General features: G+C 46.8%; 1 protein-coding gene across 2 annotated transcripts in view; it reads left to right on the forward strand.

Moving 5' to 3' along the window:
- Window positions 1-268: 268 nt before the first annotated feature.
- Window positions 269-27,948, forward strand: part of DPYSL2 (dihydropyrimidinase like 2) — an 81,513-nt gene continuing 53,833 nt past the window's right edge. The window contains exons 1-3 of one of the 2 annotated variants that reach the window (XM_015145012.3): window positions 269-630; window positions 4,280-4,368; window positions 6,101-6,285. In XM_015145012.3, coding sequence (XP_015000498.1) covers window positions 592-630; window positions 4,280-4,368; window positions 6,101-6,285 — 313 coding nt within the window. In that variant the 5' untranslated portion in view covers window positions 269-591. Of the gene's footprint in view, window positions 631-1,010; window positions 2,042-4,279; window positions 4,369-6,100; window positions 6,286-27,948 lie in introns of those variants that run through there. The other variant, XM_028852476.2, reaches the window with a different exon arrangement.

The following is a 27,948-nucleotide window of genomic DNA, read 5'->3' on the forward strand; positions in this document are numbered from 1 at the left end:
AGCGTCTGGGGCCGACGCCAAACCCGGTCCCCACCGCCCCGGCCCGAAGAAAGCGCGCGAAAGGCGCGCTCCCCGCGCGGGCGCCCGCGCCGCCTGCCGCCCCCGGCCGCTCACTGCCGCATTTCGCGCTCTCGCGCCGCGCCCCGCCCCACCGGCCCAAATTTACATATTCCAGGATCGCGGCCAATCGCTGCTCGTCTCTCTCGAAGCGGATGGCTTTTGCCTGAGAGGAAAGGGAGTGGCTGGCGGCGCATGCGCCACGGTGGCCGACTTGAACCGAGGCTTTTATTGCTGTAGTTTATTTCCACCCCCTTCCCTCCTGTTTCTCTCTCTCCCTCTCTCTCTCTCTCTCTTTTTTTTTTCCGCCCTAGCTGGGGCTGTGTTGGAGGAGAGGAAGAAAGAGAGACAGAGGATTGCATTCATCCCTTACGTTCTTGAAATTTCCTAATAGCAAGACCAGCTAAGCGGTTGCACCTTTTTCAATCTTGCAAAGGAAAAAAAAAACAACAACAAAAATAAACCCGAGTCCCCTTCCCGGCAGTTTTTGCCTTAAAGCTGCCCTCTTGAAATTAATTTTTTCCCAGGAGAGAGATGTCTTATCAGGGGAAGAAAAATATTCCACGCATCACGGTGAGTTTGGTACTTGGGAAATCTGCGGTCGGCCAGTCACCTTTTGTAGCACAGAAGGTCTAAGGAATTTTTAAAAAGGAGGGGAAAGGAGAGGGACCGAACTTTTCTTTTTCTTTCTGTTGCTAACGGAGTCGATGGTGATGGTGGTGGTGGTTGTGGGAGATGCAGTGATCCAGGATTAGAAGTCGCATCGTTTGCAAGCCATTAAACAGGAGCGCGAGTGCACGAAGGTAGCCTTAGGTAGCGCGCCAGACCCGGTCTATCTTTTATTGTCAGTGAGAGATGCTGCAGCGCCGGCCTGCGGGGTGCAAGCAAATGGATGCCAGATTGAATATGCATGCCTGGAGCTCGGATATTGTTCTCTGGGCTGCGTGCTGCGAGGCTGGACTCCTCCAGCAGCGGTGGGGAGATAGGGACTTGGATCCTCCCCGGGTCTTCCGCCCCCTCCCAAAAAGGGCTTTCTGGAGCCTTCTCCAGGTCCTTGGAAAAAGGAGCGGGTTTGAGCCCGAAGGCGTAATGACAGCAGAGGGATGCTGAAAAGGGCAGGGTGTACCGGAATGGTGTGGAAACGGGAAGGAAAAACAGGGACGAAGTGATGAGCAGAGGAGGAAGGCGGGGGGCCAGGCGGGGGCTTCTTGTTGGCCGGGAACCGGTTTTGAGTGCCGTCCCCGGTTTTCTCGCTCTGTAGTTCGGGGCCGGGGCCCTGGCGGGGATTCGGGCTCGTTTTCGCGTCCCTTTTCCGCCCCTTCTGCCGCCCAGGAGGCGTCCGTGTTGGCGCATACAAAGCGGGCTGCAGGGTGGGCGCGGGGACCGCGGCGAGCGGCCGGGCGCTAATGGCGCTGCGCGACGCGGGAGCAGATGGCCCGGCCCCGGCCAGACAATGATCGCGGCGGCCGGAGGGCTCGGCGCGGTGCTGGGGCCTGGACTTGTTGGTTTGCAAACCACGGGGAAAATGTCTGTGCGGTTAGCGATGCCTCAGAGATCAGCACCGGTCTTGCTCCCACCTCTCCCCTGCTCCCGCCCTCTCCCCATCTTTTCCTGGAAAAATTCGTTCGTCCTATTCTTTCCATCCCCAGTGAAATCCCAGGGACGGGGGAACGCCAGGGAAATTCATTGTTATATAAGGATGTGCAATCGCAACCGGCCAGCTGATTCCCGGGTAGAACCCAGGACTGAGGCAGAGATCGAAAGAGTCTTTTAAAACAGTCAGGATGTGTTTTTAGGGCTGGATATAGGGACGCGCTTTGGCTCTGGTTTTCTCTTTAGCCATGGGCACCCCGGCTTCCTCTTCGAGCACAAGGGCACACCCATCCGCAGGAGAGAGAAGGAGAGCAAATGCATAGGGGAGGGGGCGTGTGCTCGGAGGATTTTCTAGGATGAGCTGAAGAAGGGCGCTAGCTGCTTCTTGAAGGTAAAAGACCCAAGATCCCAAAGGGCCGGGCACGGGGCACCCACCCTTGTGTGTTCACTGCGCTGAAGGAAGGAGTGGTGACTCTGGGGAGGGAGGATGGAGAGCAGATTTGCAGCAAGCCTCAAATAATTTGCTGTCTTCGTGAATGAACAGGCAGCTTCATTTTGACAGTGTGGGGAGAAAAAAAAAAAAGCAAACAATCAACAAGACTTTTTTTTTTTTTTAAAGAGCGCCCCCCCCCATCCTTTAAAAAATCTGGTTGCATTATCATAGGACCTATAGCATGGTATTCCTCCCTCCCTCACCACTGGCAGCCTCTTATGTAAGAGCCTTCTGGAAGGCACTAGAGTGAACGGGGGTGTGGTGTTTCACTTTTTTTCTTGGCATCATGTTGGCTCGGGGTATTCGCAGTGATGACTGGGGCAGGTACCACAGTGACTGTGGAGGCAGGAGGTGAAGGGTGAGGCCTCTCCTTGCCTTCCAGGTGATATTTATTCCATGGAAGCTTAGAGGTCTGGGAGGGAGGTGGAGATCATTGTAAACAGAGGACAAGTGCACTGGTTTGGGTGACCTGGGCAAGTGGCCTAACCTCTCTGAGCCTCAGTTTCCTTATGTGTCATGGGAATAGACACATCCACCTCACAGACTTCTTTCGAGGCTCTGATGGCATGATGTGTACGGCAGGGCTTTGTAAAGGTCTTTACACTTACCTTATACAGGTGCAGGAATTATTGTTGGCTGTTCTCCCTTGGCTTTCCAAAGTCTACGTCAGGATCAAGGACCCTGCAGTGTACAAAATTAAAATGATCTTACTGGTTTTCAGTATGTTAGAGAGACAATAAATACTTTATGAACTAAAGTGTGTGTGTTTGTGTAAAATTATCTTTTCCCCTTGCTCTCTAGTAGCTTATCTCTTTTTTAAAGATTTTCTATGATTTCCTTTTCTTGGTAACTGCTAAAGAGAGATAGCACTTGCCGAGAATATTGTTTCGTAACTGAATTTTGAGTTAACTATTGCCAAAAGAATTAAATTCTTTAATTAAATTAAAAGGGCAATGTATGGTTCAGCTTGCAAGGTTTAAGCCCATTCTGGATAATACAGGTGCATATTTACTGAACACGCAGTGCTAGCATTCCCTTCCATTTGCTAGCATTTGCAATAACGATGAGTCATAATGTAGCATTTCTGTCACATTCTCAGCCTTTATCTGCTGCTTGTCCTTTATTTTTTTTTGCATAAATATCACCGGTTAAAATATAAGTGCATCAGCAATCTGTAGTGCATTGCATCTTAGAATTTGCTATCTCATGTACTTACTCATGGGAGTTTACCTTTTTCTTAACAGCCTAGTTAAAATGGCATAAATGGCGTATTTTTTGTAGTCTTTTCCCTCCCTTTTTGCTATACTTCCTGTGATTTACCTCAAAGATAAATGCAAATATAAAGGACATACTGAATGGAAACCTTGCTGTGGTTGAATCCAGTGTGTTTGTGTGGTATATCCTGTGACAGCAGACTTTTTGGTCAATTGTGCTTGACGCAGTCTTTCCAAGACATGGCCTTCCTATATGTGGGTGTTTTTTGTTTGTTTGTTTGTTTTTAAATTGAGGTTTAGCCAAAACCCATTTTAAAAAGTACTATTTTTTTTTTTTGAGCTGGAGTCTTGCTGTGTAACCCAGGCTGGAGTGCAGTGATGTGATCTCGGTTCACTACAACCTCTGCGTGCTGCTTGCTGCTTCAAGCAATTCTCCTGCCTCAGCCTCCCAAGTAGCTGGATTACAGGTGCCCACCACCACGTCCAGCCCAGTTTTTGTATTTTTTAGTAGAGATGGGGTTTCACCATGTTGGCCAGACTGGTCTCAAACTCCTGACCTCAGGTGATCCGCCCACCTCGGCCTTCCCAAGTGCTGGGATTACAGGTGTGAGCTACTGCGCCCGGCCCTATCTTCTTTATATGAAATAATTTTCACTGCTTTTTTTTTTTTCTTTGGAGTTCAATGTCTAATTGAAATAGATGGTTCGTTTATCTAGGATAAGCTTTCCCTGTGTGTTCTGACTCATCAGGTGATGAATACGTTGCCACATATAGGCTTACCTTTGTCACTGAACCTTTCCAAAATGGGCTTATTTTGAACATCACTTTTGAATAGTGACAATGTATCCTTAACTCACATATCTTAGCACCTGTTTCTCACAGGTCAGTTACGTGTTGTGACCTTACTGCCTCTTTGTTTCAGAGCGATCGTCTTCTGATCAAAGGAGGTAAAATTGTTAATGATGACCAGTCGTTCTATGCAGACATATACATGGAAGATGGGTTGATCAAGTAAGTGTAACTCATAATATACAGATGTATTTGAACACTTTCCAGGCTTTCCAAGTATTAGCTACCATTAGCATCCATAGTATCAAACTTCAGGAACATCAGAGAGTGACCAACTTAGTATCTGTTTTAAATGAGTTTTGATTGGTGGTAATTAGTGAATTTGAAAACTCAAATTTAGGGAATTCAAAGCAACAATTAATGTACACCCATTGCATTATGTATTATGTAATTTACTATTTTTAACTGAGGTGATATGATATCTTTTTGTTGCCAGCTCAAATACTTGGTTTATGATATGTTGAATGTATTAAAGGTTTTCCTAGAATGTAGTTGTTTGGGTTGGATTGCCCAAAGAATGCAAACGTGAAAGACAGTCTCCTCTATTAAGACAGCACGTCTGCTTTCTTCATCAAGAATCCAAGTTGGAGGGGCCAAAGAAAGACACCAAGTTAATTATCAAGTAATACAGACAAATTACTGCCTAAATCCTGAGGGAATTTTAGGTTTTATTCTACGTGGCAACTAGTGCAAATAAGACTGCCCTTGTGTTTATTGTGTTAGTGTTACAAAGGAGAAGCAACAGGGCAGTTCCTGAGTTTGGGTATTTTTGGACGCCAGAGGGTTAAGGAAGCTGAGTTCATCCCAGTATCCTCCTGCCCTTCCTACTGGGGCAGCTCCCTGGGCTCTGGAGAAATAGCACATCTGTTTAAAGACAAACACTGCAGCCAGTGACAGCTTTTAAATAAGCAGCATTCATCAAGGGATAGCTTTAAACCGGTCCAGAGGAGTGGAAAACTGGAGTGGCCTGGGAGCTCACACCCAGATTTACGAACCTAAAATAGATTTTAACATTTCCACGTTTAATGTTTTTTCCATGTGTGTTTGCTGTGACAGTTTCAGCTGCAGGCTCTCAAATGCCATGACTTTCATGTTCCATTTTCCCCCAATTATAAGACGGCACGATCTGGTCTGGTAGAACGACACTGGCCCAGAAGTGTGCAGGCCTGTGTGCTATTTTTACTCATCACTAATTTGTTCTAGAACTTTATCGACTTCTCCTAGATTAATTCTCCTTTTTAAAAAATTGGTAGAACGATGTAAAAATATTTTTTAAAAATTGAAACTGAATCATGTCCCCCAACATAATGAATATTCATTTTTCTGCCTTTTTAAATTATATTTCAGCTGTTAGCTTTTTCATTATCTGAATAACTGAACACACGCTTCCAAAATTTTAAATCATTGCAATCATAGTGTTCACTTGTTTTTTTTTTTTTGCTTTGTTTTGTTCTACCTCACCCTTCCACCCCTATTTTCCCTCTGGTGAAAAGGATATGATAAAAATAAATGTTTGCAAAGTATAGCCAGGTCTGGAGAAACTTGCTATAGGATAATTAGCTCAATTGCAGATGTTGTAAAGAAAGTTTAATGACAGTTTTTAGAAATACCCTGGGGCCTTGTTATCATTTGATCTTGGGGGGTTTCTTGGGAACAAAACGTCTTTGAGTGGGGCCTCTGGTGCCTTATTTAACTTTTGCTTTCTAGTATACTCTGCATTGCCTCTTGCTGGGGGATAGGAGTATATAGGGTTTTTATTATGAATCATGACAATGATCTGAAAAGCTCACAGCACAGAGCGGAGGATAGTTTATAGGTTAGTGAAAGTAACTGTCAGATCCCATTTGAGTCCACGATTCATTTACAACCCTTATCACCAACCCTGTTTATTTAGGCAAATAGGAGAAAATCTGATTGTGCCAGGAGGGGTGAAGACCATCGAGGCCCACTCCCGGATGGTGATCCCCGGAGGAATTGACGTCCACACTCGTTTCCAGATGCCTGACCAGGGAATGACGTCTGCTGATGATTTCTTCCAAGGAACCAAGGCGGCCCTGGCTGGGGGAACCACCATGATTAGTAAGAAGTTTAAAAATCATCATTGCAGTACTTAGGAAGTGTGAGAGTTTGCAAATAAGTCTGTGCTGTTTGATTCTCTTCTTCCAAAACTTGCTGTCCTGAGCCACAGTTCAATCTACCAAATAAGGGGGTGAGGATGTGTTAACCATTTGTCTTATTTATTTATGCTCATTTTCTGTCAAATTGTAAGTTCTCCCATTGAACTGGAGAGTATGGTTCTAAGGAGTTTTGATAAGATGAATGGCTTCTTGCTTTCTCTCCATGTGGACTTTTGTCTTTCTTGACCCCAAAATGTGGTTTTGAAAACACGGCATTTGAAGTCATCTTCAGCGCCACCAACTTTAAGACATTGAGCATAAGTATTTGATTGTGATTTTTAGAAAAATTCCTAAGAGCGCTTCTTTGTAGAATGAGGATGGGATGCAAATAATGAAATGTTGAAGCAGGAACTCCTATTCCTCTGATATGAAAATCAAATGGAGGCGATACTCTCTAGGCTGGGTTTAACATAAAAGGAATTGGACAGCCCTGCCTGGAGGGGAACCCCCAGATAATAATTGTCTTTTAGATACGAAAATTACTGGAACCCACAGTTGGGTGCCCCTTACGTATTGCTCCAAGGACTTTGTGCTTTTTTTTGTTTGTTTTTTGATACGGAGTTTTGCTCTTGTTGCCCATGCTGGAGTGCAGTGGCGCGATCTGGGCTCACTGCAACCTCCCCCTCCCGGGTTCAAGTGATTCTCCTGCCTCAGCTACCCGAGTAGCTGGGACTATAGGCATGCACCACTATGCCTGGATAATTTTGTATTTTTAGTAGAGACGGGGTTTCTCCATGTTGGTCAGGCTGGTCTCGAACTCTTGACCTCAGGTGATCTGCCCGCCTTGGACTCCCAAAGTGCTGGGATTACAGGCGTGAGCCACCGTGCCTGGCTGCTTTGTGCTTTTTGTTAAACCAAATCTGAACTGTATTTACAGCACTGTGACACAGCACACATAATATTAAGAGTTTGCTTGTGAACTGCCAGATTCCAGCATGCCCACTGATTGTCCTTTTGACAAATGTCATTTTGTTTTTGAGGAGGTGGGCAAGCTGCACAGTGGCCCATCAGATACATATTTTTAAAAAAAAGGATTGCATCCAAGAGTGAAAGTCAACATGGAGTCCGTCATATATGAAAAGCTAGCAGTTCAGTTCAGAAGAGGGTCTGAGTAGAAAGAACTTAGCTATTTCTGCTATAGAAAAACCTTTCTTACTGGTTATTTTTCCTAGTGGTGGTCTTTTTGCATGTGGTTTTGGGGTCTATCTGGAAGCTTCTTTTCTATCTTGCCTGAGCTAGAGGAATGTTGCCTTGCCATCCCCTCCTAGTCTGAATTCCCCTGCATTTTAAATCACAACTCACCCTCTGGCGTTCTCTCTGTCCTGGTCTTCAGGGTCTGAAGCATCAGGAACAGCCCTCTCCTGTTTCAGCTTTCTTGGCACCACTGAGAAAAGCCTCCAAGTGTAAGCCTTGTGACTTGTGTCTTGCTGCATACGTTGCCCTCTAACCTAGTGGGTGCCATTTTCCAGGGATGTCGGGGGGACCTTTCGTTCTCACCTGGGGAGAACAGAGCCTGCACCTTGTCAGTTGCTGGGGAATCACTGGCACCTGTGGGCGTTTCTGCCTCTCCTCCAGGGCGGGCTGTGGAGAAACACTTGAACTTAGAGAAGCTTAGACTGTTTGGGTGTCAGCTGGGAAGGCCTAATCAGGGTGATCATCTGCCTCGGTTTGGAGTTCACAGGGAGACCCTGCAGGCCCCTGGATTGGTCACAAAGAGTCAATAAGCCATTAAAAACAATATTTCTCTGGCAGGACGCTGTGGTTCATGCCTGTAATTCCAGCACTTTGGGAGGCCGAGGCGGGTGGATCACTTGAGGTCAGGAGTTTGAGCCTAGCCTAGCCAATATGGCGAATCTACTACAAATACAAAAATTAGCCAGGCATGGTGGCGTGCTCCTGGAGTCCCAGCTACTCGGGAGGCTGAGGCAGAAGAATCTTTGAACCTGGGAGGCGGAGCTTGCAGTGAGCTGAAACTGCACTCTATCCTGAGCAATAGAATGAGATTCCATCTCAAAAAAAAAAAAAACGAAAAAATTATCGCGCGAATGGTCAGTGTCATCTATCATTGGAGAGGGAAATGCCCCCAGCCAGGAGTTAGGAGTCTGGAGTGCTGGCCCCCTTCCGACACTGACTTGCTGTGTGACCTTGAGTCACTACCCTACTCCATGCTGTAGCTGTGCGTCTGCAGTGAGGGATTTGCACTAGGTGACCCTGGAAGTCCTTTCCAGCCCCCTACATTCGTCCATTCACTGAAACTCATTCACTGAAACTCAGAGAGATTTTGCCTCTAATCAAGTACACTTTGCTCAGCAGATACAGAAAGGCCCTGTTTTCTCTCACACTTGCTGGAAAGAACCCCTCAGCCCACCATCTCCTGTCCTGCGTTCCTGGATCTGCCTCTTCCCTCCACACGCTCGCCCCGTGCTTTGGCCCCCGCTCTTGTTTTTGACTCTTTCCTGCCTTCCCTTCGCTACCACAGAAGCATCGCCTTCTTGCCACCACCCTGAATTTCTCTTCCCCCTCAGCGGCTGTGGCCTTCTTTCCATTCATCCAGATGGGTTCCTTCTGTTTAGGGACGAGGGACATCCCCCTCTGAGTGCCGCACCTGGCCCAGGGAGCTTGGAAGAGTCAGCAGATGGCCTTATGGGCAGGTGGTCCAGAAGGAGGAGTGATGAGTCTGACCGCCTGCTCTGCTTCCTTGGCCAGAATGCTATGGCATTTGCACGGAGGCTGTGCGATGCAATCCGGCGATAGAATGGGGCATCCAATGAGCGAACCTCAAGGAATGAAAGTCATCAGAGGGGGCAGTGTATGGTTAGCATTGTGACCCCCAAATGCCATTGCTTCTATAGTCTGGGAAAAGTACTAACTACTCTTACAAATAACCACCTATGGTTACTGACCCCTGTAGAATTTCTGCTAGCCTGCCTTTCCCCGGGGGAGGGAATGGTAATAATACAGATGAGGAACTGAGGAATTTTCCTTTTTCTGTTTGCTGGTCATACGTTCTGCATTGCTTTCAGTGAGTGAGTCCTGAGATTTGCTTCACAGAGAAGGAGGCCTTGCAAAGAGAAATAGCTTAATACCACTTCATTGGCACATATGACCTGCTGCTTTCTTTGACTTAATGTATTGAGTCCAGAAAGAAATGCTTAGGGCACTTTGGAAACTTCACAGGCCCACTGCTGCTTGCTAAAATAAACAATTGAAGTGAATTGGTACAAGAATCTCCCTCTTCCTCCCAACTGCCCCCGGCCCCACCCCTGGGCACTCCATCCCCTGGCCTTCTCCAGACCATGTCACCATGTCACCTGCCCTCACAGGTAAATCCTCACCTGCCTCCCTGCTGGCTCTGCATTTCCCAGGTCACAGGCCCTGGAGGCTCCTTTCTGTCTGAAATGGCGCTGCATGTAGAGGAAAACACAGCCAAATATTCTCAGTTTAAAAAAGGAGATGGCATGTCAGCAGCAGAAGATAATATTATTGCCATTAAACAGAGCCTGCTATTGAGAATCGCACAATGAGATCTTTATGAGGAGGACTCAGTGTGGAGCAGTGGGAACGTCCTTTGCCCTTTCCACCCAGTGGTGGGTGGGTAGAGACGGCAGACATACGCTGCAGGCGGCATCCAGACCGACTGAGGGCTTGCGGGGGCAGCCGCACTACTGCTTGGGGAAAACCCTGCGGGCTTCCCAGGGCCTTCATGGTCATTTGAGTTTAGGATCCCAGAGTTTCCAGCAAGCAGCTGGGAACAGTTACCTCTGTTTTATAGAGGGGAAGACTGAGGCCAGAGGGACAGACATGACTTGCCAACACTTACCCTGTGCGTCGGTGCAGTTGGCCAGGTGTGGAACATACACCTGTAGCTCTGGCCTCGATGCTTGCCATGGGCCACCTTTGCTCTCAGCCTCAGTGGCCTCATCTGCAAAATGGGACAAGTTTTGACAGAGGTGGACTGTGGTGGCACCACAACAGCATCTGCCCAGTAGTGAGCACTCCCACGTGGTAGCTATTGTCATTTCATCCTTGGTGGATACTGGCACCGTCCCATCTCTTGTACACTGAGCTCTACTCTCCCCCGCGCAGCCCGAGAAACAGGCCCCAGCTGCTGGAGGGCTTGGCCTGAGCATTCACTGAGAGCGGGCGCTGTCCGGGCATGGCTGGTGGACTGTGTGCTTTGTGTGTTGCTTCTATGGGCTGCATCTTGAAACATTACACGTCCTGGGTCTCACCTTACCTGGTTAAAGTAGCAAATATGCTGGTGGGGCCTGTGACCCTGTATTTGAATCTGGTGCTTGGGGAGCTGTTTGAAAGCATGACTTTTAGGGGTCCATGCTGGATCTGCACACTTTGGATCTCCAGGGCTTGGGAACCACTGTTCTAAATGTCATTTCTGCTCATCTGAACTCCAGGCTTTTCCTAGAGGATGTGCACCCTCAGGCACAACACACCCAGCAGGCTCCCTGGTCCCCGGGCAGCACCTCACAGCGGAGATGGGGATTGGACTCTAGCAGGGAGGAGGAGGGGAGGTGCTGCCGCCTCAGGGCTGGAAGGGGCCCTCCCTCCTGACCACCAGCCTTGTCACTTCTCCTTTGGCTGTGGTTCCCTGGATGTGCATCAGGCACCTCCATCCAACTGTCCCCAGTCGGACTCCCTGTCTGCTCCCTGCCACTTTTCCAGTGCCCAGTCCTGGAGAGGGCTCCTTCGAGGTCGTGCTGGCGGTATCTGCAGAGTCACCCTGGCATCTTCACGTCCTCGTGCTGCCTCAAGTTGCTTTCATCTCTGTGTTATCTCTTGCACTCATTCCCTTACCCACACAGATTTGACTTTTGTCACCTCTTCCTGGATTTTGGCCCTGATCCTGTGAGGAGTCTCGCTGTCTATCCCCCACCTCCTGCCTCTCACCAGGCTGTTTTTCTGGCGCAGCTTTCATTGTGCTGCCTTCTTCCTCTGAGGCCTTTAGTGACTCCCTCTTGCTCAGAGAATCAGCCCAAGTATCAGAGCCCTCCGCGACATGGCCTATTCCTGCTGCCCCAGCCCAGACTTGCGTTGTCATCTCAGCCAGGGATGCCCTCCCTTTCTTTCCCTACCTCTAGAAGCTCCGTCACCCTTGGTGGCCCAGCCTGGGTGCTCCCCATTCACTGATCTCCTCCTGTGATGTGTGGCTGCTGTGTAGCCCCTTCGCAAATGTTGGGCTTTTATCCCACAGCCCAGGTGGCATTCAGCCTTGCATGTGGTTCAGTCAAGGGCCCCTCTGTCTCCTACATTTTCCTATTCCCTGCCGCCTGGGCAGCCTCACTCCTCAGAGTCACTCTGCTAATGCCCATGGGTGAATGAATGAGTGAATGAATGAATGAATGAATGAATACACTAATGAGACTTGATTTCCTGCTTCCTCTGAGTGATGCCAAGAGACTTAGTGTCACGAAGAGGGAGGAGGGTTTAGGTATCCAGTGTGGACTGTGTTCACCCTGGTGGAAGCAGCCGCTTGCTCAGCAGTGGCTCCCTCTGCAGCCCCAGCTCCCTGAGTCCCTGTGGTCAGCTCTGGCCGTGGTGGGGGAGGGTGGCAGGAAGGGGAGGCCCAGAGCCCAGGCATGGCCTGTGGTTCTGGATGGGACAGCTCCCTCTGTCCGGGCTGTTCTTTAGAAGGGGGTGGGAACAGTAGCTCTCTCATTGGTCCTCTTGCGAGAGAGCCTGCTCTCCAAGTACAGAGGGTCACAACATGGAGAAATCACATGATCCCGACACCACGGTGGACCCGCAGTCATTCCCCCAAGGGCCTTGGGCTTGTCCCAGCTCTTCCCAGTGAGCCTCCCCATGGAGGCAGGAGGGCTGGGAGGAAGGCGAGGTGGCTTCCTGAAGGGACGTGGCTCCTGAGTGTCACTGCGGTACATCCACGGCTTGTCATTTGTTCATCCATGTGGCATTTGGGTTGCTCCCTCCTTATGGCGAGTACACATGTGTGAACCCATGCACACACTGTAATATGGATGTGTCTGTAATTGATACTTTGATTATTCCCTTTGCAGCACTCATTTGACTTGGGTTAGAAAGTGTTTACAAAAACGCCTGACCACATCAGACCCAAGTTTCAAAGTCCAGGACCAAACTTGTTGCCACAAAATCTGCCTGTGGCCTGGCGATTAGAAAGCCACGTTATCCAGTGGGCCATTGGTGTGGGCTGGTTCTCTGGGCTCTTCCCCTCGTCCCCTCAGTCCCCACATGGTTGAAGTCACACATTTCTCCTGAGGACACGGGTGCCCTCTGCAGGTAGATGCTGGGGGCCTGGGTCCACTCAGGTGTCACTGTGTGAATCTCGGCCTTCAATGGCAGGACTGGAAGAATCCATCCGCCCCCTTGGCATAGTTTGGGCTGATCTAATGCCTGGCACTGAGCAGAGCGGAGGGATCTCCTAATGCCTGGTGCAGTGCAGAGGAGGAATGACGGAGCATCCTGAGAGATAGCACAGCTCTTCCCAAAGGTCCAGCACGCACACTTTACCAAATGCTTTTCTCATGAAGGGAGTCATTGGGTTGGGCTAGCCAGGTAGGCTGGGTAGGCCTGTGGGGGCTAGGGACTTCTAGGCCCTTCCAGAAGCAAGGGCATCCCCGAGTGGGTGTCTAGACCCTGTTTCATGGACATTGTGGCAGTTTTCATAATATCCCAGGGTTTCTTGCCCCTGCCGGGCCCTGGGAGCTGGCAGTTACGGTGCTGGAAATGAGCCTGACTCACTGGGGTGGTGATCTTCCACCCCTTCAGGTGCCCTCATCCCAGTTCTGACTCTGCCTATGGGTGTTGCACATGGAGCCTGGAGAGTCGCAGCACTGAGTGTTTCCCAGTGCTTGGGTCGTCTGACTTGCCCTAGAGCTGGGTCGTACAGACTATTGGGAACTTCCTGTTGATCCTGCTGGCCTGATTGACAGCTGGAGCCAGGAGTGGAGGTGGGGCCCGTGGGAATGCCAAGCTCTAGAAAGGTCTGCCTGACCTTTAGATGTGAGGGTCAGGCATTCAGTGGTTGCATCTCAGGGTTCCTCATTGCTAGATGAGAGCTTCCATGACACACGTGTCCGAGGGTGTCCTTGTCCTGTGTCCTGGCTGAGTGAGCTGGGCAGAGACTTCTGAGGACAGCAGTTGTGTCCTCTCCATTTTTCTAAGGCCCCCACATGCCCGGAGCTGGCTGTGTGGGCAGCCGGAGAAGCTGCCCAATGAGTCTGATGGGAGCCAGACCCGTTACTCCTTCTACGCACAATAGTTTTAGCGTCGTTGTCCCGGGGCAACCCGTTCTCATGTGAAACCTTGTGTGGAACCCCCTCCACCTGAGACATGAGACTGATGAACGCAGAACTGCTCTGGTTGGAATGGTGGGTGGCGGGTGGGCTGTGGGGGAGCCCAGATCCTCTCTGCTTTCTCTTTGTCATCCCCCCATGGCAGCCCCTCTGCCTCTGGAGAATCCCAGAGCTTGGGGAAGCACAGGATGGAAACCACCCCATCCTGGCACTGCCTCCCCCTCTGCCCACCTTCCCTGCAAAGCTTGCAATGCGACTGGTCCTGGTATAGCCTCCATGTTGAGTTGCAGGGGAAAGGGTGTTCAGTAAGCAGGTATATACCCACGGAGTCGCTTAAGAAAACACCTAACCACACTGTAAGTTTTCAGTAGTTTCATTTAATATCTCTCTCTCTGTTCAAGACAGGAACCAGGGTAGAGCGCCTGTTTCATTTTCCCTGCCTAGGTTTGGATTGGTTTTCTTAGCTTTTTATGACAGCCCATAATAGGTGAGCATTCTGCCCTTCTTTAAAAAATTAATGGTGTAGAGAGTTTTATTTATTTATTTTTCAGAAATGGTGTCTCACTCTGTCACCCAGGCTGTAGTTCAGTGTTGTGATCATAGCTCACTGTAGCTTTGAACTTCTAGGTTCAGACAATCCTCTTGCCCCAGTAGTTGGGACTGCAGGTGGGCACCACTACACCCTGCTAATTTTTTATTTGTTAGTAGAGATGGGGTCTTGCTATGTTGCCCAGGCTGGTCATGAACTCCTGGCCTCAGTCCATCCTCCCGCCTTGGCCTCCCAAAGTGCTGGGATTACAGGCGTGAGCCACTGTGCCTGTTTGGTACATTAGCTTTTTTTTTTCTCTTTTTTTTTTGAGACAGAGTTTCACTCTCGTTCCCCAGGCTAGAGTGCAATGGCGCAATCTCGGCTCACTGCAACCTCCACCTCCCAGTTACAAGCCCTTCTCCTGTCTCAGCCTCCCCAGTAGCTCAGATTACAAGCATGCACCAACATGCCCAGCTAATGTTTTTGTATTTAGTAGACATGGGGTTACACCATGTTAGTCAGGCTGGTCACGAACTCCTGACCTCAGGTGATCCCTCGGCCTCAGCCTCCCAAAGTGCTGGGATTACAGGCGTGCGCCACCGTGCCCGGCCGGTACATTAGTTTTAAAGGGAAAATTGACTGTGGGTGGCCAAGGGATTTGTGTTTTCTGACTTAACCATCCATGGCTCTGACCCCAAGTCACCCATTAAGGGCTGTTTCTCTCTTTTTTTTCCCTCTTCCTCCCCAAGCTGACCTTTCTCTTTCTTCTTAAGAAGTGATTACTGATTTCTTTGGGTTTTGAGGGTTCTGTCTTTGACTCTCTGTGATTGTTGGGTGAAGCCATTTGCTCAAATTCTTTGCTTTTAGAGCGTCTTAACTGCCATGGTAATGATAAAGGGGAGTGACAGTGAGTAGAAATTAGAGTTCTTTCTGGTTAACCCATTTGGGAGGTAGCTTTCTTTGAATATGACTAAGTGTTCCCCTAATGACAGAGGGGATGTTGCTGGGGGTTGGGTCGCGGCGGCTGAGGCTGCTGTCCAGTTAAGGGAATTTTGCAATGAGCTAGGGCAGTGGTTTAAAAACCATGACTGCACATTAGAATCCCCTGGGGAGTTGTAACAAAATGCAGAGACCAGACCTTCTGACTGAATTGTTCTAGGTGGGCCTGGAATTGGTCGTTTTGAAAGCCTCAAGGTGATAGCTGGGATTGAGAATCATGGATCTCAGTTCTTGTTCTGATACTTGGACTTCTGTTGAAACCGAATGAATGTCTGCCAAGATTTTCCAAAACTCAGAGCTGCCCTCTGCTCCCTGTTCCCTGCTCCGTCCTGTCCTCTTCATGGAGGGAGTGGGATAACACTCTTGCGATCTGGCCAGGGTGGATTCTACAGCCAGATGCTCCCCAGAAGCTTAACCATGGAGGGGCTGAGCTAATTGTCACTAGAAAGAGCCTCCTCCTTCAGTTGCTGTCCTTGGTGTTCAGGAAGGTTTTACTTGGCTAATTCCCTAAAAGGGCACTGGTTAGGACTTGGAGTAAGTGGTGGTGAGCAGGAGCAGGGCTGGCTGCTGGGACGGGGTGGGTGCGAGGGGCAGAGGGGAATTGGAACGTGGACTGCTGTCCACAGCCTGTGGCCACCTGCTGTGCTGGTTTCCCTGAGAAAACCCTACTGTCTTTAGGTTGAATCTGTAGTGTTTATGACCTAATGACTCTCTAATGATAGGTCAGGACTGGAATCTTTCCTTGTGGGGAGCCTGTAAAACAAAAATCAAAAGGGCCTGATAATAACATAGAATCACGGACTCTTAAGGCAGCCATTCACCTCCTTCCCAGCCTCCCTCCCATAGCCGGCACAGTTTATTGGACCAGGCTTCAGAGGATGGGATTGTAAGTAACTCAACAGGACAGGGATGGGAGCGCCCCAAGAATCAGATCTAAATTTAACTTCTCTTTCTAGAGCTTTCTGTTTGAGTGTGATCACCTAATGTGTTTCTAGATGGCTATTTCCACATCTGTAAAATGGAGACAACCAATTCTTATTTCTTAGGGCTATGGAAAACGTGAGGTGTTTTGTGCCATACTCTTTAAAAGTAATCATCGTGACACCTTTGGAACGCGTGTGAAAAGATCTCCCTCTCTCTTTCTCACATCTGTTTATATCCATCTTTATCTTTCTATCATCATCATATCTCTATCTATCTATCTATTCATATATATTTATCTATCTAGCACGACCTGGGATAAGCGATTTCTATAGCCAGGTGGCCTCCAGAAGCTTACGAAATGATCATCTACCAAATCTACCCTCTTATCTATTTCCCTACCCTCCTATCATTTATCTAATCTATCTATACATTGATATATATCTATATAGTCTATATCTATCTTGATATGACATCTGTCTGTACCTATGATCTATCATCTCTATTTAATCCATCATCTCTGTATCTATTGATTATCTATCACTTACCTGTTTTATTTATCCTAATCTATCATTAATCTATTAGCTTTCTAATCTACATGTAGATATCTATTGTCTATCTAATCTATCAATTGACCATTCATCTGTTCATCTTTCCTATACCAAAGATGCAGTTGCATGCCACCTGATTCCAGGTGGGTTATCTCACTTCACTGTCGCTTGGTGAGATCAGGAAGAGGTCTCCAGGATTGTTTCAACTTCAAGCCCACGTACATGAGTTTGCGTTTTGAACACAGCGGGAAAAACAGCGACGTATAAGAAGCTTTCTTACTGGCGGGCATGGTGACTTACGCCTGTAATCCCAGCACTTTGGGAGATCGAGGTGGGAGGATCACTTGAAGCCGCCCAGAGTTCAAGTCCAACCTGGGCAGCAAAGTGAAGCCTTGTCTACCAAATAAATACATAAATAAATAAAAATAATAAAAATAAAAAATTAGCTGGGCATGGTGGTACATACCTGTAGTCCCAGCTGCTCAGGAGGTTGAGGTAGGAGGATTGCTTGAGCCCCAGAGTTTTGAGGGTATAGTGAGCTATGATTGTGCCACTGCACTTCAACCTGGGAGACAGTGAGACCCCATCTTAAAAAAAAAAAGGTATAATGTAGCTTATAGGGCTTATAATTCTGTAAGAAGACTTCTTATGCAAGAAAATAAAAAATTTACTTTTCGCTTTTTTTTCCCTCCTCCAAATAATCTGTGGAGAATTTGGAGCCTAATTTTTTTGACAACACATCTGGCCCTGCAAATGTAAAGCAGTGTTCCCAGAAAACAGCTCGTCAAATCAATAACTCTTGCTATCTTTGAATTTTCAGCCTTTTTTGGAATTCAAATGAGGCCAATTTTATAAGTGTCCATTGCTGTGCTGTTGAATTCAAGCTCCTCCATTTTTCATGGTGGATTCCTTGCGTTGTCTGCTAGGGGGGTTGCATTCCTTGCTGAACCAGACCTCCGCCCTCTTCCCCCCTGCCCTGCAGTTTGCTGAGCTTCCAGGCAGGGCTACAGGGTCGTGCTGCTGGAAGTATTGGTGACAAATTCTTCCCCAGTGGGTGTTTCGGCTAAGGAAGCATTTAGTCATGTAGGGCCTACCATGCTTAGCAGTGCAGCGTGGGAGAGACCTGGCAGAGGGCAGAGCTCTCTGCTCTCCAGCCGGGTGTGGCTGGTGGCTCCTTCCTCTTTTGTGGTGTCAAACCAAGGAATAGTATGGACCCAGCAGAACTGAAAGCAAAAGGAGGACCCATTATTAGCCAGTTCTGGCAGAGGCGAACAGCTTCTTTGTGTGGACAGGCACATCTCATGCCTTTTTGCTTCAGCTGGGAGTTTTTATTTTGTTTTGTTTTTTTGTTTTTTTTTGTTTTTTACTGTTATTTATTTATTTTGTGCCTTAGCTCATTAGCTGCAGAAATCACAGGGTATAAAAAAGCAGGTAGGACGGGGTCCATCCTTAAGGCAAGGAGAGAGTTGAGTGAGGAAACTGTCCCTGAGGCCTTGACAGATATTTTGGAGCCAACTCTGAGCACAGTGAGGGAGGACCTAATCTTTTGGAGGAAATGCAACTTTAGCTTCAGAGTTTTAAATGGAAACCGGGCAGAAAGCCACAGGTTGGGCACAGCCTTGGTGGCATGTTGTTGTGTCACTTTACACAGTTAGAAGGGGGTTCGGCCTTCTTTGTAGGATGAATGTTTAGGTTCTTGTCCAAACGAATACACTTCTATATCCTACTAATAATGATTCCAGGACGGCAGTGCAAACCAGGGCTGTCCTAGGCAAACCCAGGCATCCATCATGCTAAAGGACACGTGTTGAATCCTCTTGTCCTCCAATGAGCTTAGGCAGGGGGTGACCCTAGCAGTTGCTCTCTGGACCTCTCCACAGGCCTGCCAGGAGTCATGGGCAGGAGTTGTGTGATTCCGTCCTTTTCACAAGAGGTGGTTGGAAGAAAGTGAGGAGTTTAGAGGGAGCAGATAATTGATATCATTTATTGGGAATTTGTGCGATGCAAGTCCTGCATACACCATTTCTCATCCTTCCATCAACCCTGAAGATAGGTAGGCTTATCCTCCTTTTATAAATGAAGTAATGGGAAGTCCAGAGAAGTGAAATGACTTGCCTGAAGCCACAGAGCCTGCCAGTGCGAGGGCTGGGATTCCAATCCAAGCTCTGGGCCAATGACCCTGACAGATCCCGGAATGTAAGAGGAACGTTTGCTTTATAGCAGTTAGACAGCCTGCTCATGAAAGCTGCTTTGTGTCCAGCCTTGTGCCAGGTGCTTTACAACAATCCCAGACACAGCACCCACCTTGAGTTTGCCCTCAGGTACAGGGCTCCTATCCATCCTGGAAGAACAGAAAGATTTTGGTGTTCAAGTTTTATCCTGCCCTTCTATCCACCTGTTACTTAAAAGTAGTTTTTCTGTAATATATGGGGAGAAAATGATCAGATATCATACATCTCCTACTAAGTGGGAGGCTGCACCCAGCATGGAAGATGCTCAGCAAGATGGTGGTATATTGGGTGTCTCTTGTCTACTACAGAAGCCCTGGATTGATGCCCTAGATCTCCCCTTGCATCCCAGAGGGGGATTTGGAGAGCAATCAAGAGGAGTAACTGATGCCATGCATTCATCAACTGAACTTAATCCCTCTTCTGGGAGGCCTGGGAGCCTTCTTCCACGCAGGCCCAGATTGAGCTGATTTCTGTCACGTAGGCTGCTCCGAAGTTGCCTTGCCTTTGCCTGGCTCTCATCTTTTGCATTTCTCTGAATTGTTTTGGCATGGGCTTCTGTGAGGTTCATTAGGCTTAGCACCTCCCATGTCTGCTTGGGAAGCACCACGGCAGATGACATTTTTCTTTTCTTTTCTTTTTTTTTTTTTGAGACAGAGTCTTGCTCTGTCACCCAGGCTGGAATGTAGTGGTGCAATCTCGGCTCACTGTAAGCTCTGCCTCCCAGGTTCACGCCTTTCTCCTGCCTCATCCTCCCGAGTAGCTGGGACTACAGGCGTCCGCCACCACGCCCAGCTAATGTTTTGTATTTTTAGTAGAGACGGGGTTTCACCGTGTTAGCCAGGATGGTTTCGATCTCCTGACCTTGTGATCCACCCACTTCGATCTCCCAAAGTGCTGGGATTACAGAGCCATCGCGCCTGGCGTGTTTTTTTTTGGTTGTTGTTGTTGTTGTTGTTGTTGTTTTTGAGGAAGGGCAGAGACAAGGAGGAAGATCAGACAATTTCTCAGAGTTGGAATTGTGTTCTGAGTATTGTTGTTCTCCTTTATGGAGATAATCCAGGGAGAAACATGAGGTGTAATGGAAAGAATTTGAGGCCCAACCTTCTTGATGATGCATCTTCACGGAGCTGGGAGACCTTCATGCCAGTGTCGACTCTGCTGCTTATTAGCTCAGGCTCCGTGCCCCACGGCTTGGTCCTGGTTTTCTCAATCATCAGAAGTGCCTGGATCAGCGTGTCTTGCATAATAGGGTTGCTTTGAGGATCCAGGGAGGTGGTGGCCATGGCAGGGGTTGGACAAGTTACATGTATGGGGGAGTGGCCCCTTCACCCCAGTGTTGTTCCTGACAGTTGAAGCTTTTTGTAATGATGTGTGGCCACTGGGGTATTCGAAGGGCTAAATTTGTTTTGTGGCAGTTGCCTTCAGCAGCCATCGCATTACATCATCTACCTCTTCTCGTGTTCTTCTGTCATTGAGAATCAATTAAAATGGTCAGCATTGCTATGAAATGGTTTATTTTTTTGTGGATATTTTAGAGCTCCTCCTCTCCATCTCCTGAATTTCTTTTCCTGCTAAGCCTATTCAGCTCTGTTTTTTAGAGAGTTCTTTTCCCCCTGCTCTGTGAAAACGCATTTTCCCTCTTAAAAAAGGAAGATTCATGTTGCTGTACTTAATGCTTCATGTTCTAGAATGTTAGTGCCAGCAGAAAGCACCAGGAGACACCCGATGTGCCCCCACCTTGGTGAGCACCTTTCTCCCCAGGCACAGCTCCTGCTTAGAGGAGATTCGAGGCATTTGATCATTTTCTCCCTTTAGCTTATAGCACAGAGTACTTGGAAATAAAGATTGGCTTGCAGGGCAGGTTGAAGCTTTAACACCAAAATCTCTCTGTTCCTTGTGGGTGGATGGGAGCCCGACAGCTGATTACAAGCTCTAGGTGAGGGGCGGATTTGAGACTTACACCTTGTTTATTGCAATCTTTCTTTCATTTTGCAGGGGGTGGGGTGGGGGAATGAACACCCAGAAAGGGATGTGGCACTGGGGCAGGACGGGACTGCTTCTGTGCCTTTTCCCCACTGTGCGCATTTTTAGCTGGGCAAGTGTCCTGCATGTGTGTTTCGCTCACACCCAGTGCGAGTTCCTTTCTTGTGAAGGAAGCTGTTTCTCTGTGGAAAAGCTCACTTTTCAGAGGAGAGCTGGAGAAGGCCTGTTGTCCATCTTAGTGCTCAAATGTGAGTTTTCATTCCATGGCAAGTCTTTTTAATGAAAGATGGACCGGAGAATCTGATGTGTAGAAAAGAAATAGGTTCTTTTATGTAGAGAGGGGAAGTTCCCACTCTGCTCCGTGGCTTGTAGGCATTTGGACTGTTTTGTCTTGGTTCTGAGAGAGTCAGATGATTCAGAAGCTGTGTTCTGCTGAACATTTCTGCCTTCTTGACAGAAATCCCCTATTTTTTGTTGTCCCCCTGGCAGGTAAAGGTGGCCTTTACTGACTCATAGGATTTCTGTCCATGATTGTGTCTGAAATGTCATTTTTTCTGGTTGTTTTCTGTCTTCATGTATTAGCTTGGCTCTTTCTTCTCCTCTTTGTCTTTAAGGTAATTTGCAAAGTACGCTTTATTCTTGCTTCTCCTTAGAAATGTCATAAGGGATTTTCAAAGAAAGAAAATTTCTGAGTGAGAATATCTCCCTCCTCTCCCCTCCCCTCTCTTCACCTCCCTTCCCTCCCCTCCCCTTCCCTCCCCTCTATTCCCCTCCCTTCCCTTCCCTCCCCTCCCTTCCACTCCCCTCCCTTCCCTCCACTCCTGTCTCCTCTTTTCCCCTTCCCCCTTCCTCCTTTCCTCTTTCTTTCTCCCGCTCTCTCTCTTTCTCATTTATGTTAGCTTACATGAGTATACTGACTCTAAAAATTCTTGATCACACTACTGCACTCCAGCGTGGGTAATTGAGCAAGACCCTGTCTCAAAAATAAATAAATAAATAAATATTTAAAAAATCTTAAAAAAAATTAGATATGATTTGTATACCCTCAGATTCACTCTCTGAAAGTGTATAACGCAGTGCTTTTTAGTATATTCACAGAATTGTGGAATCATCACTACTGTCTAATTTCAGAACATTCTTATCACCCCAAAAAGAAACTGTACCAATTACCAGCTACTCCCCATTTCCCACCTCTCACCTTGCACCCCCTAGCCCATGGCAACCACTACTTCATTTCTATAGAGTTGCCTGGACATTTCGTATAAAGGGAATAATACAATATGTGGCCTTTTATATCTGGCTTCTTTTGCTTAGCATAATGTTTTCAAGGTTTATCCATGTTGTAATATGTCTCAATACTTCATGCCTTTTTATGGTCGAATAATACTACATTTATGGGTAGACCACGTTTTGTTTGCCCATTCATCGATGGATGGCATTTGGGTTGTGTCCACTGTTTTGGCTATTGTGCATGAATAATGTACATTTGTGGACAAGCATTTGCATGGACGTATGTTTTCTGTTCTCTTTGTTATATACCCAGGAGTGGAATTGTGGGGTCATGGGGTCACTCTATGTTTAATTTTTTTTTGGCCATGTTACTGGCAAGTATGTTCAACTTTCTGAGCAACAGCCAGACTGTTTCCCAAAGCGGTTGTGCTATTTTACACTCCCACCAGCAGTGTGGGAGGGCCCCGGTTTCTTCGCATCCTTGCCAACATTTGCTATTGTCCGTCGTTTTGATTATAGCCAGGCGAGTGGGTGTGAGGTGCTGTGTCATTGTGGTTTTGATTTTAGGCTTTATTTTGAGGGCTGTGTACTCATTCAGACTCCTAGTCACATTTATCTTGACTTGTGATGTGAGAACTTGGTTTGAGTGTGTTTTCCCCACCCTGCCCTGGCATATCTGGTGTGGCCAGTACAAAGATGTTCACAGAGATGAGAAAGAGTACCTGCAACCAGGGGTCCCCAGAAAGGCAGGCCTCTCAGCTCTCTCCACTGAGGACCCTTGAGCCCTCCCTCTAGGGCTCACCATTTGTGGCTGGCTGGAATGGCTACCTCCATTCCCTTGAGCCTGGCACCGCTTCTCCAGATTTGCTCTGATCTCACCGCATGGCTGAGAGTAAGTCCTGTTTGGCTCCCTTTTGTGAGCCTTCTTCTTTCTGCTTCCTGATGGGGTGGGCAGGTAGGTGGTTCCATGCTGAGGAGGGAACTTGGCAGAGGCCCTGTTAGCCTCTTCCTCCAGTGTCACCCTTCTGACAGCACACAGCCTGTGGGGTCCAGGCACTCTCAGCCATGACGTGGACCATCTCCAGGGCCAGTCCTTTCCTGCCGCTGGTGGAGACTCCCTCCTGACCTCCAGACGGCAGAGGAATCAGAATAGTTTCCTTGTACGTTTGTAGTTTGCGGGACCCATTGCTCACAGCTGCTCCCTCCTTGGATGCTATACCCTCACTCTGTAAGATAGGGTGGGAAATGTCCCCTACTTTACCCATGAGAGCATCGCAGAAGGGAGAGACTGAGGGACTTACTCAACTAGCATGAGGCTGAATGAGGACTCAGATCCTGGTCATCTGGCTCCGGGGCCGGCACTTAATCCTGCTTGGTATGTTCCTGGGCCCGCTCTTACAGGAACTTCAGGTGCTAATGTTGCGGGATTTAGGAGGACGAGAGAGACCTTGGGTTGAAACAGGAGAATTTTTATTGAGTGTACTCAGACCCAGCTGACTTAGGTTTAAAAGACTGGGCCCGGAACAAAGATAGTACTTGACTGTTATATATATTTTATAAAAGGGGATGGGCTAGCTTGAAGTAAGCTTATAGTGTGAAAGCAGGGATATAGAGGCAGGACAAAGACAGGATTAGGTGTGACTGTTGCCAAGCAACCTAATGTTTGTTATTTAGGTTTGCCTGGGCATGGGCTTATTTTATAACCTTTATTATGGCGCCCAAGCAGCTGTAGTTTAGGCTTATTTAGGCTTTTTATGACTTTTGTTGTATTTTTAAGATAAAACAGAATGCTTGAAGTTACTAGTTATAGAGAACAGGAATTTTAAAATTTATTTTATAAAACAAAGGAAAATTTGTTGGTTTTTTTTTTTTATGTTGAGGGAGTGCTGCGAGAGTTTTAAAGAGCATATTAGATAATATTATTAAGACTTTTTTTGGGTCTGGGCTGTGCTTGTTGCTGCCTCTGGGACAAGTTAGCTTAATACAGGAAAATTTATATTTTTTAAAATTTTATATAAAAATTCTCCTGTTTCAACCCAAGGTCTCTCTCATCCTCCTAAATCCCGCAGCACTAAGCATGGTTCCTGTAAGTGCACTGGATTCAGGGTGACTTCCTCCTTGGTGTTGGATGTTTTGGCTGTAACAGCGATGAGATGGCCCCTCCCAGAACTGAGAACGGAGAGAGTATTGTGCTAGACAGCTGAGGCTGCAGCAATGTAGGCTGATGGAGGGGTGTCAAGGAGAAAGGATGTGGTCGCCTTCACGGAACCATCACAGCCTTTGGTTTGTTTAAACAAAGTGAATTAGTGTTGTGGTTTCTGCTGCTAAGAAAACCCTGTTCGTTTATTCATTCACCTATTCATTCATCCATCCATTCAGCTGACATTTATTGGCCATCTGGCAGGTGGCTGATCTGGGCATTAGAAGTACAGATAAGGACCCTCTTTGCAAAAAACTTCTTGTCTATTGGGGAGACCTACAAAGAAAAGATGAAAATGAAGTGTGAAGATTGTTGTACTGAGGTTCCGGTGGAACAGAGAAGAGAAATCTTTAAAATCTGCCTGGGAGAGCCAGGAGAAGCTTCAGTCTATAGGTCCTATGTGAGCTGACCCTTGAAAGCTGGCTCAAATTTTACCGTGGGGTGGATTTCACCCATGGGGTGGGCAAGAGAAGGGAGTGTCCACCCAAGAGAGAGATGTGTGTGTGGAAGAATTTGATAGAAGAGAGTCTGGTGTATTTTAGAATTTAGACTCTGAATTTGGCCATAGGATGTTTGAGTTCTACCTTCATGGCTTGCTCACTGGGCAAGTGACTTTTCATTTCTCGGAGCCACAGTTTTCTTCTTTATTTTATAATGGTAACATACATAACAGAAATTTTACCACTCGAACTATTATTAAGCGGGCAGTTCAGTGGCATTAAGTGTATTCACATTGTTGTTGTACAGTCATCACCATGGTCCATTTCCAGAACTTTATCATCATCCCTAACTGATCATCATCCCTAAACTATTCCCATTAAACACCAACTCCCCATTCCCACCTTTCTCTAGCCCCTGCTGACCCCCATTCTATTATCCATTTCTATGGATTTGACTGTTCTAGGAACCTCATGTAAGTACATATGCATATGACATCACAGAATGTCATATGACATCACAGAACCTCAAGGTTCACCCATGTGATAGCCTGTGTCAGAATTTCCTTTATTTTCAATGGATAATATTTCAATGTATATATAGACCATATTCTGTTTATCCATTCATCCATTGATTGATAGATACATGGGCTGCTTCCACCTTTTGGCTATTGTAAATAATACTGCTGTGAACATGAGTGTGCAAATATCTATTCAAGTCCCTGCCTTCAACTCTTGGATGTGTGCCCAAAAGTGGAATTGCTGCATCATGCGGTAATTCTGCACCACAGTTTTCTGATTTGTAATACAATTGCAGGGTTACTGTGCAGCTTAAATTTGATTGAATGTACAAAGTACTGAGCATTGCTTGGCACATAATCAGTATTAAGTCCCATCCTGAAGGGCCCCTTCTAGCCTCTCCTGAAAAGTGAACCCTTTAAAGCAAAAGCACTTTTAGCTATTTGGATGAAAAAATACCTCTTCAAATGTAGTGCATGATTCTTAAATGGAGGTTCTTTTTGGCACTTTTGTGGAGTTTGGGTGAGGAGTCAGATGGCCAGATTTGCATAGTGAAGTGTGATTGGGTCCTGGGAAGTTATGCCAGGGAGCAGGTGAAAGCCAATTAGTATTCTGCCAGGTCCAAAGACCCAGTGGCCAGTTTCCATCTGGATGGGCCTAGAAGGCTTCCTGGAGGAAGGGGTAGTGAACCCAGCTGGGGAAAAAGGAGGTAAAGGAATGGATGAGAACCTGCCTGCTTCATCTTGAGAGAGGCTGAGGAAGCACAGACCTGGGAAGGTAGCCACTGGCTGCCCCTTGGTCTCCATGGCTGCCACGCTTTGAACATGCCTTTGCTGCAGGGCCAATGAAAAGTTGGATATTAGCTATCTTCATCTCAACCTACTCCCTGTCAAGTCTTGCTTTTTTATTTTTGACACGAGAGTCTTGCTCTGTCAACCAGGCTGGAGTGCAGTGGCGCCATCTTGGGTCACTGCAACCTCCACTTGCGGAGTTCAAGTGATTCTCCTGCCTCAGCCTCCCAAGTAGCTGGGATTACAGGCACATGCCACCACGCCCGGCTAATTTTTGCATTTTTTAAGTAGAGATGGGGTTCACCATGTTGGCCAGGCTGGTCTCCTGACTTCAAGTGATTCACCCGCCTTGGTCTCCCAAAGTGCTAGGATTACAGGCGTGAGCCACTGCGTCTGGCCAAGTCTTGCATTTACCATGGGAAATTGTTAGCATGGTCATCATTTGGTCTGCTTTAGTAGAGAGTATCTTTTAGGTTTCTCAAAGGCATTATGTTCTGTTGTTGTAAATGTGTGGAATCAGCCACCCAGTCACCTGAACTTCCATTTAGCATCAGGTCCCTGGCCATGGGACTTGGGCAGGAGCACCAGGGCTGGCCCATCAAATACCTCAATATATTCCTCCCTGATGAGGGAGGGGCCGGAATACATGTTATCACTAACTTTTAACATGGTTCCGGATATGTTAGCCAGTGTAATAAGATAAGAAAAATAAGAAATAATAATAATGGGGAGAAAAGATAAGATTATCACTTTTTTTTTTTTTGAGACAGTGTCTCACTCTACTGCCCAGTCTGGAGTGCAGTGGTGCGATCTCGGCTCAATGCAAACTCCACCTCCCAGGTTCAAGCGATTCTCCTGCTTCAGCCTCCTGAGTAGAGTAGCCAGGATTACAGGCACCCGCTACCACGCCTGGCTAATTTTGTTTATATTTCTAGTAGAGATGGGGTTTTACCATGTTGGCCAGGCTGATCTCGAACTCCTGACCTCAAGTGATCTACCCGCCTCAGCCTCCCTAAGTGATTATTACTATTTTTAGATAGTTTAGCCATTCAAAGGAATTAAATGAAGAAATATTTGATCTAAGAAGAAAGTTTATTAAGATGACTGATTTAAAAATAATGTAATAAAAATTAATAGTTTTCCTGTATGTCATAAATAACTAATCGGAAAATATAATTTAAAAAATCCATACACAATAGCAACATAAAATATAAAATTACTAGGATTTATAAGAATACATTCTTATATATGGAATCCAAGAAGAGTCTTAAATAAATTAAAAGAAATGCTATGTTAGTGAACAGAAAAACCCAATACTGTAAAGAAGTGTATACTTTAGATTAGTTTTAAAATTCAAAACCTCAGAAGGTAGTTGAGTTTTTATTTTGTTTTGTTTTCCATTTGACCGAATGATAATCTTAAGTTCAGGTGAAAGATTAAACAGGTGATAAAAACCGAAAAGTATTCAAAAAGGTCATAATGAATAAGGCTGGGAGACCAGTGCTGGCTAGATATTAAAACAAACTGTAAAAATATAATAATTAAAGCTGTATGGTACTAGCTTCAGAAGAGACAGCTACACAAGCAGGTTAAAGTGGAAAATCTGCAAGTGTGACCGACTGTATCTAGGTGTTCATTATATAAAAAAGGCAACATTTCACACTCATGGTAAAATTGTAAAATATTCATAGTATTATGCTAGAAGTTAGCTGTTTGAAAACCAAAGTAAACATCTTACCTTACTTCATATACCAAAATATATCCCAGATGGATTAAAGAATTACATTTAAACAGTAAAGTCAGAAGAGACCAGAAGAAAATATAGATGAAAAGCCATATAATTTAGATATTTCAACAAAGGCAGAAATCAGAAAAGATGGAGATGCTT

The sequence above is a fragment of the Macaca mulatta genome, chromosome 8 (genome assembly GCF_049350105.2).
Source record: "Macaca mulatta isolate MMU2019108-1 chromosome 8, T2T-MMU8v2.0, whole genome shotgun sequence".
NCBI lineage: Eukaryota > Metazoa > Chordata > Mammalia > Primates > Cercopithecidae > Macaca > Macaca mulatta.